Source organism: Rhinopithecus bieti, unplaced genomic scaffold, assembly GCF_001698545.2.
Source record: "Rhinopithecus bieti isolate Rb0 unplaced genomic scaffold, ASM169854v2 scaffold_28456, whole genome shotgun sequence".
NCBI lineage: Eukaryota > Metazoa > Chordata > Mammalia > Primates > Cercopithecidae > Rhinopithecus > Rhinopithecus bieti.
Window position 1 is genome coordinate 758,645 of NW_016812403.1, and position 13,071 is coordinate 771,715.

Below are 13,071 nucleotides of genomic sequence, written 5' to 3' on the forward strand. Positions count from 1 at the left end.
AAATAGTGGTAAAGTGTTGGGGCAGTGAAAATTTTGGGGGGTGGTGTGGAGAGATAATGGGTGATGTTTCTCAGGGCTTCTTCGAGTGGGATTAGGGGCAGCATGGGAACCCAGAGTGTGAGAGATTCAACTGAAGAAAGATTTTGGGGTAAAGGGTGATATTGTGGGGTTGTTAGAAGGAGTATTTGTCATATAGAATTATTGGTGATGGCCTGGATACGGTTTTGTATGAATTGAGAAACTAAACGAAAGACACAAGATCCGAATAAAAGAAAGAGAAAAATAGGTATTAAAGGATTAAGAATTGGGAGTACCCAGGACGTCCAATTAGAGAGTGTCCAAGGGGGTTCAATGTTATTGTTTAGTTGGTTGGTGAGTATTTGGGCTCTATCCTTCAGTATTTTTTTTAATGTTGTCATATACCAGGCCAGATTGATTTAGGTAAAAACAACATTCTTTATTTAAAAATATACAGAGTTCCCCGCCCCCCCTTTTTTTAGTAGTGAAAAAGTCAGAGCCTTGTCGAATTTGGATGAAAGAGAAATGCAAAGCCAGCAATTGTTTGTTAAAGAAGGATTAGAAATGGCTAGGAGAGAGTGAGACTGATAGTGTGGTGGAGATAGCTGGGGAGAGGTAGAGGGTGGCATGAGAATAAGAGCGAGTATAAAAGTAAAGAATAGGACTTCATCAGGGTCAAAGTATTGGAGTGTACTTTGTCACTGAAGATCTTCCATACACTTAAAGAGAGACTTAAGGGTGGCAGTTTGAGGTAAAACCAGGAGCCACTAAATACCAAGAGCCTGAGAAACTGCTTGGGTGTTTTGACTAATAAAGGCTGGTCCATTATCAGACTGTATAGAGGTGGGAAGGCCAAACTGAGGAATTATGTCTGACAGAAGGGTGGCTTTCTCAGACCCTGTGGGAAAGGCCTCTACCCATCCAGTGAAAGTGTCTACCCAGACCAAGAGGTATTTTAGTTTCCTGACTCGAGGCATTGTGAGTAAAGTCAATTTGCCAGTCCTGGGCGGGGGCAAATACCTGAGCTTGATGTGTATGGAAGGGAGGGGTCCTGAACAATCCCTGAGGAGTAGTAGAATAGCAGATGGAACACCGAGAAGTGATTTCCTTAAGGATAGATTTCCACAATGGAAAGGAAATGAGAGGTTCTAAGAGGTGGACTAGCAGTTTGTAACCTACATGGAAGAGGTTATGAAATGACAATAGAATAGAATGGGCCTGTGAGGCTGGAAGGAGATATTTTCCTTGGTCCAAGAACCATTTGCCTTGTGTGGGAAGAGATTGAAAGGTGGATGTTTCAGTGGAAGAGTAAGCGGGAGTGACCGATGAAAAGGAGAAAAACTGACCGTGAGGGACTGAAGTTGGAATGCTGGCTGCTTCTCTAGCTACCTTATCAGCATAAGCGTTGCCCTGAGCGATGGGATCTGATGCCTTTTGATGGCCCTTGCAGTGAATGACTCCAGCTTCTTTTGGAAGTAAAGCGGCCTTGAGAGTAGTTTTTATTAAAGAGACATTAATGATGGAGGACCCTTGTGTAGCGTGGAAACCTTTCAGCTCATAAAACAGCATGGTGGTGCAGGATATGGGGTCAGTATAAATATTGACGCATAGTCCCTTTACAAGAGTGAGGGCCGGAATTAAGGCAATGAGTTCGGCTTGCTGAGAGGTAGCAGAGGGGGGCAGAGCAGTAGCCTCAATGATAGATGTGGAAGATACTATAGCATAGCCTGCCTTTGCTGGTGTGTGGCGATTAGGCCTGGTGGAACTGCCATCAATAAACCAAGTGTGAAAAGGGTGAGGAACAGGAAAGAAGAAAATATGGGGAAATGGGGTGAATGTCAGGTGTATCAGGAAGACACAGTCATGGTGGTCAGGTGTGGTATCAGGAATAATGGGGGAGGCCAGACTGAAGTCTGGGCCAGGAACAATGGTAATTGTGGGAGACTCAACAAAGAGTGAGTATAGCTGAAGGTGCTGGCAGGGCAGAAAGTACATGTGTCAAGCATGAGGAGGAAAATAGATTTTGGAAGTTATGAGAACTATAGAGAGTGAGTTGAGCATAGTTTGTGATTTTGAGGGCCTCTAAAAGTATTAGGGCTGCGGCAGCCGCTGGAGACATGATGGCCAGCCTAAAACAGCAAGGTCAAGTTGTTTGGACAGAAAGGCTACAGGACGCGATCCTGGTCCTTGTGTAAGAATTCTGACTGCACAGCCCTGCACTTCGGCTGTGTGTAATGAAAAAGGTTGGGATGAGTCAGGGAGAGCTAGGGTGGGGGCAGTCTCTAAAGCTGTCTTCAAGGAATGGATTTAGGATCTATGGTGTCGGCTACATTTCCTTTTGTGAGTTTATATAATGGTTTTGTTAGGATGGCAAAACTAGGTATCCAAAGTCGAAAGTATCCAACCATGCCTAGGAAGGAAAGGAGTTGTTGTTTTGTAGAAGGTGTTGGGGTTTGAGAGATCAGTCGGACACAATTGGCAGGGAGAGCATGTGTGTTTTTATAAAGAATTATGCCAAGGTAGGTAACGGATGGAAAAGAAATTTGAGCTTTGGAGGGGGATACCTGGTATCCTTTGGAGAATAAATGCTGAAGGAACAGAAGAGTGTCTTGTTGAAAAGATTCAAAGGAGGGGCTACAAAGAAGAAGGTCATCAATATATTGAATAAGGTGAGAAGCAGAAGGGTGGACAGAAAGTAAACCATGAGAAAGAGCTTGGCTGAAGTAATGAGGGCTGTCCCTGAAACCTTGCGGCAGCACAGCCCAGGTAAGCTGCTGGGACTGATGGGTGTCAGGGTCAGTCCAGGTGAAAGCAGAGAGAGGCTGGGTTGGGTGCAAGGAATAGTAAAGAAAAAACTGATAGGTGGAAGTTTTAGGCCTGACAATTTCCAATAAAAAATCTCCCTGCAAGGAAAAACAAAGGTCCTATTCCTCCACCTCCCATCCACCTGATTTGGGAAAATACATAACGGTTCTTAAGGGAGTGGAAATGAATTAGTCACAAGGCAAATTTTGCCTAATCAAAATTTTACCTAGTGTCATTCCAGCTTCCAATTACCTCTGCTCCTCGACCTTTAGCATCTCAGGAGTGGGTGGGACATTGCCCATCATATTATGCCCCGCCCAAGGATTAAGCCACATTTATAGGTTAACCTAGACCAGCAGTCCCCGACCTTTTTAGTACTAGGGACTGATTTCATGGAAGACAACTTTTCCATGAACCAGGGTTGCGGGAGAGGGCATGGTTTCAGAGTGAAACTGTTCTACCTCTGATCATCAGGCATTAGTTGGATTCTCATAAGGAGCATACAACATAGATCCCTCACATATACAGTTCACAGTAGAGTTTGTGTTCCTATGAGAATCTAACGCCACCACTGATCTGACAGGAGGCAGAGCTCAGGTGGTGATGCTCACTCGCCTGCTGCTCACCTCCTGGTGTGGAGCCTGGTTCCTAACAGGCCATGGACAGGTACCAGTCCAACACCTGGGGGCTGGGGACCCTCGACCTAAAGGATCAAGAGAAATAGTGACTGTGAGGAGTGAATTTTTGTCTAGACTAGATATGGAAAGTTACCCCAATTTCTCCTAATATCCATCTCGATTCTGTTTCTCTCCCCTTCCCAAATGGCTTGACCTGAATATAACATAATATTACACTATTCACTTCATATACTGACTATATAGTTTTATCTTACTATCTTACGGTCTCACAAACTCTCAACATAAATATGAATATGAAAGATTATTAATTCCTAAAGTTGCAAGTAGGCATGATAGTTACATAACCCAAAAACTGAACCCCTAACCCTACCTAACACCAAAGAAGCAAAGGAAATAACATCTCAGGCAGCACTTAGGATGCTACCTATGGTTCTAAAGAATTCTAAAATTTTCTAGAAGGGCTCTTAATCCCTTTATTAAGATTGATATGTTACCTTACTAAACATTAGGGAGAAATGGTATGTAATTTGCTACAGTTTGTTTTAAATAATACATAAAACCTACCATTTTGTTTTTTAAATGTGATATTTATCATCACAAATCCTAGGGGAAAACACCATAATGTTGTTTGGTTTTTCCCAGGCACAGAAATGCAAAAGGTTGATGAAATGATCAGGTGTCAAGTCTGAGGTCTCAGACTTTATCATCAAGAGAAGCCCAGTCGTTTCCCAGTTTGAGAGGAAATCTAGTGAGGAGTGTGGCAGATAAAAGAGCATAATGTAGATAGTTGAAGCAAAAGTGATTCAACGTGAAAGGGCAGGCAGGATGAATAAACAGAATTAGCTAACAGTGAGGAAATGAGAGGATAGGAGAAAAGTATATCAAAACAACATCAGGACAGAGTATCAGCACTTCTAGCTAAGATATCTCTAGCCCACGGCCCTGTGCCTACAGATACTGAGAACCAGCCCTTATCTTCAGCATACTCTGGTAAAATTTACCTATTTTTTGTTATATTGGTTATATTATTCCTTCCATTTGTTTTTTCCAGGCAGCACTTGCCCACTTGAGTTCAGAAACTAGTCCCTTTCCAGGAGGCTACAGAAATGCCATGCTTCTCCAGGGGATCAGCCCAGGCTGGGACCTCGGGGTGAGAGGCAGCTTGTGTTAGTGTGAAAAGTTGTACTGCCCACACCCACCCTGCACTAACACTGTTCCCTCAGTAGGATGCTGCTAATGAGCCTTACCTTTTCTTTGTTCACTTTTTTAATTGCCCACTTCGTTTCTGTTTCCTTGTCTGTCGCTTCAATGACCATTCCAAAGCTCCCTTTTCCCAATATTCTTCCAAAGGTATAGATTTCCTGGAGGGGAAAAAAAAAAAAAGAATTCTTTGTCTCCCTATGCCATTTAACAGCTATTAAAATGAACGGCCGGGTGCGGTGGCTCACGCCTGTAATCCCAGCACTTTGGGAGGCCAAGGCGGGCAGATCATGAGGTCAGGAGATCTAGACCATCCTGGCTAAAGCGGTGAAACCCCATCTCTACTAAAAATACAAATAATTAGCCGGGCATGGTTGCGGGCACCTGTAATCCCAGCTACTTGAGAGGCTGAGGCAGGACAATGGCAAGAACCTGTGAGGCGGAGCTTGCAGTGAGCCGAGATGGCACTGCTGCACTCCAGCCTGGGTGACAGAGCGAGACTCTGCCTCAAAAAAAAAAAAAAAAAAAAAAAAAAAAACATATAATACTGACAGATACTCACCCAAGGGAAAAGAGATTCTGCTCCAAGTTAAAATCAAATAGAAGACACTACATATTTTCTCCAATATTAATAAACACATCTTAACCAAAAATAAGTGTTGATGAATTTTATTAAGTGTCCCTTGGAGGAAAAGCCATAAAAATCCTAATGGTGAAATGTGGAAAACTCAAAAGTATAAAATGAATCTCTTTCAAACTATAATATATTAATGAAATATCTTCATAAGAAAAAGGAGAAATGGAGTACTAATACATATACATAAGTGTGTGCAGATATAAAATACACTCACACCAAAAAATCCCAAATCTCTGAGAGCTATACTACAAAATCAACACATAGTAACTACTGAACAAATGTTTCCTTATTTAACAGCTAATGCTTTCCCTTTATCTTATTAAAAATCACTTTTGTTTTATTCCTTTTGTTTTAGAAAAGCAATATGTGACAAAATTTCAACACAGATCAGCACTGAGAAAAAAAATAACCACTACTCATGAAACCATCAACCAAACCAAGAATCCATCCTCTTATCATTTAACTTCTACCTACAAGAAAGAATACATTGGTTTTGCCAACACCACCATTTTGGTTTGCACTGTAAATAATAAACAGCTAACTCATTTATACTTTCATTTCTTGTAAATTTGGTTTTGGGGGAGTCAGTCTCCCTGATTCAAATCAACTCAGTTTCTAGACCCATCATGCATAGGAACCAGAACATGGGAGAGGAGCTGAACTAATGCCACTAGGTAATGCCCTGGTTGGATCAGCTAGTCAAAGCCTTCCATAGAAATGCCACTCTCAAAATGCCACTCTCTCTCTCTCTGTGATCACTTTCACATTCACCATGTGTATCAGTCCGTTTTCATAATGCTGATAAAGACATACCTGACACTGGGCAATTTACAAAAGAAAGGTTTATTGGACTTACAGTTCCACATGACTGGGGAGGCTTCACAATCATGGCAGAAGGCAAGGAGGAGCAAGTCACATCTTACATGGATGGAAGTAGGCAAGGAGAGGGCTTGAACACAGAAACTCCCGTTTTTAAAACCATCAGCTCTCGTGAGACCCATTCACTATCACGAGAACAACATGGAAAAGACCCGCCCCGTGATTCAATCATCTCCCCTGGTTCCCTCCCACGACACATGGGAATTATGGGAGCTACAAGATGAAATTTGGGTGGGGACACAGAGCCAAACCATATCATTCCAACTCTGGCCCTTCCCAAACCTCATAACTTCACATTTCAAAACCAATCATGCCTTCCCAACAGTCCCCCAAAGTCTCAACTCATTTCAGCATTAATTCAAAAGTCCACATCTAAGACAAGGTAAGTCCCTTCTGCCTATGAGCCTGTAAAATCAAAAGCAAGTTAGTTACTTCCTAGATACAATGGGGGTATAGGCATTGGGTAAATAATAGCCATTACAAATTGGAGAAATTGGCCAAAACAAAAAGGCTACAGGCCCCATGCAAGTCCGAAATCCAGTGGGGCAGTCAAATCTTAAAGCTCCAAAATGATCTCCTTTGACTCCATGTCTCACATCCAGGTCACGCTGAAGCAAGAGGTAGGTTCCCATAGTCTTGGGCAGCTCTGTCCCTGTAGCTTTGCAGGGTACAGCCTCCCTCCTGGCTGTTTTCACAGGCTGACATTGAGTGTCTGTGGCCTTTCCAGGTGCATGGTGCAAGCTGTCGGTGGATCTACTATTCTGGCGTCTGGAGAATGGTAGCCCTCTTCTCATAGCTCCATTAGGCAGTGCCCCAGTAGGGAATCTGTGTGGGGGCTCCCACCCCATATTTCCCTTCTGCACTTCCCTAGAAGAGGTTCTCCCTGAGGATCCTGCTCTTGTGGCAAACTTCTGCCTGGGCATTTCCATATATCTTCTGAAATCTAGGTGGAGGTTCCCAAACCCTAATTCTTGACTTCTGTGCACTCGCAGACTTAACACCACATGAAAGCAGCCAAGGCTTGAGGCTTGCAGCCTCTGAGGCCACAGCCCAGGTTCTATGTTGGGCCCTTTCAGCCATGGCTGGAGTGGCTAGGATGCAGGGCACCAAGTCCCTAGGCTGCACACAGCTTGGGAATCCTGGGCCCAGCCCATGAAACCACTTTTTCCTCCTAGTACTCTGGGTAATGGGAGGGGCTGCTGTGAAGACCTCTGACATGCCCTGGAGACATTTTTCTCATTATCTTGGGGATTAACATTTGGCTCCTGGTTACTTATGCAAATTTCTGCAGCCAGCTTGAATTTCTCCTCAGAAAATGGGATTTTCTTTTCTATTGCATCTTCTATCGCAGGCTGCAAGTTTTCCAAATTTTTATGCTCTGCTTCTCTTATAAAACTGAATGTCTTTAACAGCACCCAACTTACCTCTACAATGCTCTGCTGCTTAGAAAGTTCTTCCACCGGATACCCTAAATCATCTCTCTCAAGTTTAAAGTTCCACAAATCTCTAGGGCAGGCGCAAAATGCTGCCAGTCACTTTAGTAAAACATAACAAGAGTCACCTTTACTCCAGTTCCCAACAAGTTCCTCATCTCCATCTGAAACCACCTCAGCCTGAATTTCATCATCCATATCATTACCAGCATTTTGGTCAAAGACATTCAACAAGTCTCCAGGGAGTTCCAAACTGTCCCACATTTTCCTGTCTTGTTCTGAGCCCTCCAAATTGTTCCAACCTCTGCCTGTTACCCAGTTCCAAAGTCACTTCCGGCCGGGTGTGGTGGCTCATGCCTGTAATCCCAGTATTTGGGAGGCCAAGGCAGGCAGATTATGAGGTCAGGAGATTGAGACCATCCTGGCCAACATGGTGAAACCCCATCTCTACTAAAAATACAAAAATCAGCTGGGTGTAGTGGCCTGTGCCTGTAATCCCAGCTACTCGGGAGGCTGAAGCATGAGAATAGCTTGAGCCCAGGAGGGGAAGGTTGCAGTGAGCTGAGACTGCACCACTGCACTCCAGCCTGGCGACAGAGCAAGACTCCATCTCAAAAAAAAAAAAAAAAAAAAAAGGTCCACTTCTACATTTGTGGGATATTGTGGCAGCACCCACTCCTGGTACCAATTACTGTATTTATCCATTTTCACACCGCTAATAAACATAACCGAGACTGGGCAATTACAAATAAAAAGGTCAATCTGACCGTTCCACATGGCTGGGGAGGCCTCACAATCATGGCAGAAGGCAAGGAGGAGCAAGTCACGTCTTACATGGATGGAAGCAGGCAAAGAGAGGGTTTGTGCAGAGAAACTCCCATTTTTAAAACCATCAGATTTTATGAGATCCAGTCACTATCATGAGAACAACACGAGAAAAACCTGCCCCCATGATTCAATCATCTCCCACAGGGTCCCTCCCATAACAAGTGGGAATTACAGGAGCTACAAGATGAGATTTGGGTGGGGACACAAAACCAAACCATATCACCACGCAACAGGTAAATGAGAGGCTTGTCTTTGTATTTTCTAATGCGCACATTCCTTTCTTTTGTAACAGAAAATTCAATGCCCAACTGATTACTCACCTCCTTCATGAAGTGTTTCCTTGTTTCACACAATTGTGTCTGTTCTGTTATTTTTACTCCTATCACCATTTATGCATTGGTCCTCAAACAATATTATTGCTTTTTTGTTTACAAACCTTTTGGTTCATTTTTTTTCTTCCAAGACAGTCTAAAAGTTCCTAAAGGAGCTGTTTCTTTTGTATCTCTTTAAAAAAACCTAGCTCCTCTCTCTTCCTTGATACCACTTAATAGCACATAATAGAATTAAAGTCAGAAAACTTAGATAATTATAAAATGGTACAAAACATAATTTTATTTTTATATTTATATGCAACTCTCAATTATATACAGAGATACCTCAGAGATATTGTGTATTCAGGTCCAGACCACCACCATAAAGCAAAAATTTCAATAAAGCATATAAAAGTTATGTTTACACTATATTATAATCTATTAACTGCAATAGCATTATGTCTAAAAATGTACACAAAATTTTAAAATGCTGTATTGCAAAAAAAATGCTAACAAACAACAATGCAGTTGTAATCTCTTTGCTGGTGGAAGGTCCTGCCTCCATGTAGATGACCGATGACTGATTAGGGTAGTGATGGTTGAAGACTGGAACGGCTGTGGCAATTTCTAAAAATGAGACAACCATGAAGTTTGGTGCATCAATTGACTCTTCCTCTCATAAAATATTTCTCTGTAGCATGTGATGCTGCTTGATAGCATTTTACTCACAGCAGAACTTCTTTCAAAACTGAAGCCAGTGCTCTCAAACCCCACCACTGCTTTATCAACTATGTTTATGTAATATTTTCAATTTTGTTGTCATTTCAAAAATGTTCACAGCATCTTCACCCAGAGTATATTCCATCTCAAGAAATCACTTTCTTTGCTCATCCATAAGAAGCAATTCTTCACTCATTCATGTTTTATCATAAGATTGCAAAAAGTCCCATCTTCAGGCTCTACTTCTAGTTCTCTTGTTGTTTCCATTATATCTATAGTTACTTTATCCACTTAAGACTTGAACCCTTTAGTCATCCATGAGGGTGGGAATCAATGTTTACCAGACTCCATTAATGTTGATATTTTGACCTTCTCTCATGAATCACAAATGTTCTTAATGGCTTCTAGCATGATGAATCCTTTCCAAAGGTTTTCAACTTAATCTGCCCAGATCCATCACTATCTGTAGTAGATATAACCTTATGAAATTTATCTCCTAAATAATAAGGCTACAAAACATAAATCACTTTGATCCATGGGCTACAGAATGAATGTTGTGTTAGCAGCCATGAAAACAACATCCATCTTGTACATCTCCATTAGAGCTTTTGGGTGACCAGGTGCATTGTCAATGAGCAGTAATATTTGGAAAGGAGACTTTTTTTCTGAGCAGTAGGTCTCAAACATGGGCTTAAAATTTCAGTAAATCATGCTGTAAGCAAAGGTGCTATCATTCAGGCTTTGTTGTTCTATTTAAAGAGCACAGAGTAAATTTAGCATAAATTCTTAAGGCCCTAGGAATTTCAAAATGGTAAATGAGCACTGGCTTCAACTTAAAGTCACCAGCTTCATTAGCCACTAACAGGAGAGTTAGCCTATCCTTTGGGGCTGTGAAGCCAAACATTGATTTCTCCTCTCTAGCTATGAAAGGATTAGTTAGCATCTTCTTCCCATATAAGGCTTAAATCAGTTGTTTAGTGTAGCCACCTTCTATCAATGGTCTTAGCTAGATCTTCTGGATAACTTGCTGCGGCGTCTACATCAGCACTGGCTACTTCCACCTTGCACTTGTATGTTATACAGACAGCTACTTTCCTTAAACCTCCTGAACCAACCTGTGCTGGCTTCAAGCTTTTCTCCTACAACATCCTCACTTCTCTCCCCTTCACAAAACTGAAAAGAGTTAGGGACTTGCTCTGGATTAGGCTTTGGTTTAAGGGAATGTTGTGCTTGGTTTGATCTTCTTCCAAGTCACTCAAACTTTCTCCATATCAGCAACAAAGCTGTTCTGCTTATCAGTCATGTATTCACTGGAATAGCACTTTTAATTTCATTCAACAACTTTTCTTTTGCATTAAAAACTTGGTTAACTGGTGCAAGAGGACTAGCTTTTAGCCTATCTTGGCCTTCAACATGCCCTCCTCATTAGACCTAATCATTTCTGGCTTTTGATTTAAAGTGAAAGACATGTAACTCTTCCTTTCACTTGAAACACTGCAGGGTTATTAATTGTCCTGACTTTAATATTGTCTCTCAGGGACTAGGAAGGGCCAAGGAGAGGGAGAGAGATGGAAGAATGGTCAGTCACTGGAGCAATCAGAATGCACACAACACTTATTAAGTATGCCATCTTATATGGGTGCAATTTGTGACACCCCCAAACAAGTACAATAGTAACATCAAAAATCACAGATCACAGATCACAATAGATACAATAATGAAGAAAAGTTAGAAATACTGTGAGAATTACAAAAATGTGACACAAAGGCACAAAATGAGCATATGCTTTTGGAAAAATGGCACCAACAGACTTGCTTGACACAGTTGCCAAACCTTCAAATTTGTAAAAGATGCAAGATCTGCAGAGGGCAATAAATCAAAGCACAATATGATGAAATATGCTTATATCTTATAAAGTGAGTTAAATCTCAACTAAAATGGTCATTTACCCTTTTCTCATTTACAAAATAATCTCTTCATAACCATTTCCACAATTTTTCTTGTCCTTTAAAAGTTAAACTTTCATTTTCTCTCTAAATGGAACCACAATTTGAAGACAGTATTTCAATACTGTTTAAATAGGAATTCTAAAATGAGAAATGGCCAACTAGTTTTTTATAAACTAATCACTTTGTTCAACTAACTGCTTTGATATTAACACATGGTGATGAAGGAGAAAATAGTTTAATATTTCTAATAATTGTGTAAGGATATTATTAAAATGATAATGTAGATCTATTTTTATTGACACAGAAGAAGTCCATGACATAGTGTGCAGTGTGAAAAGCACATAAGATATGATTTCATTATGAAAATGTATGTATGCAGAGGTGCTTACATGGATATCTGGGAAAATGTTCATCTAAATATTAAAAGTAGTTATGTAAGGGTAATAGAATTGTGGATGATTGTAATTTCCTTCTTTATACCCTTCTGAAATGTTTAAAATATTTAAAATGAGCCTATTTTATGGGGGAATAGAAGCTTCAACTTCAGCTACACCAGGTTAAGGTTACTTCTTTAAAATACATATATATATTTGAAATATCCCCTAATTTAAAACAGGAAAATGTTAAAGAAAACAAAACAAAACTAGTACATGCATAGAAAAGTGAAGGTAATAATTTTAAATTGGTTATATCTGGTTGATGATTTTATTTTCTCCATACTTATATTTGCCTAATTTTCACAATGAACACAATTTCCTTTTATAAAAGCTCTTAAGACTAAATTTGTTATTTATTTATTTTATTGTTTTTGGAGACAAGGTCTCACTCTGTCACCCAGGCTAGAGTGCAGCAGTATGATCATAGCTCACTGCAGCTTCAAACTTCTGGGCTCAAGTGATACTCACATCTAAGCATCCCCACAGTAGCCAGGACTACAGTCGCATGCCACTATACCCTGCTAATATTTTAAACAAATTTTGTAGAGAAGGAGTTTTGCTGTGTTGCCCAGTCTGGTCTAAAACTCTTGGCCTCAAGTGATCCTCCTTCCTTAGCCTTTCAAAATGCTGGGATAAGGGGCGGAGCAAGATGGCCGAATAGGAACAGCTCCAGTCTCCAACTCCCAGCGCGAGCCACACAGAAGACCGGTGATTTCTGCATTTTCAACTGAGGTAATGGGGTCATCTCACTGGGGAGTGCCGGACAATTGGTGCTGGTCAGCTGCTGCAGCCCAACCAGCCAGAGCTGAAGCAGGGTGAGGCATTGCCTCAACTGGGAATCTCAAGGGGGAAGGGAATCCCTTTTCCTAGCCAGGGAAACTGAGGAGACACACAACACCTGGAAAATTGGGTAATTCCCACCCGAATGCTGCGCTTTAAGCAAACGGGCACACCAGGAGATTATACCCACACCTGGCTGGGAGGGTCCCATGCCCACGGAGCCTCCGTCATTGCTAGCACAGCAGTCTGCCATCTAACCGAAACGGTAGCAGCGAGGCTGGGGGAGGGGCGCCCGCCATTGCTGAGGCTTAAGTAGGTGAACAAAGCCGCTGGGAAGCTCGAACTGGGTGGAGCTCACAGCAGCTCAAGGAAGCCTGCCTGTCTCTGTAGTCTCCACCTCTGGGGACAGCGCACAGCTGAAGACCAACAGGGGAAG

At 41.7% G+C, this 13,071-nt stretch overlaps 1 protein-coding gene across 4 annotated transcripts in view; it reads right to left on the reverse strand.

Annotated features, from left to right (window-relative positions):
- The window catches only part of STK33 (serine/threonine kinase 33), an 89,549-nt gene that overhangs the window by 68,983 nt on the left and 7,495 nt on the right, over nt 1–13,071 (reverse strand). For all 4 annotated transcript variants that reach the window (XM_017896383.1, XM_017896386.1, XM_017896384.1 and 1 more), the window contains exon 3: nt 4,709–4,822. In XM_017896383.1, the coding sequence (XP_017751872.1) occupies nt 4,709–4,822 (114 nt within the window). The remainder of the gene's footprint in view (nt 1–4,708; nt 4,823–13,071) is intronic.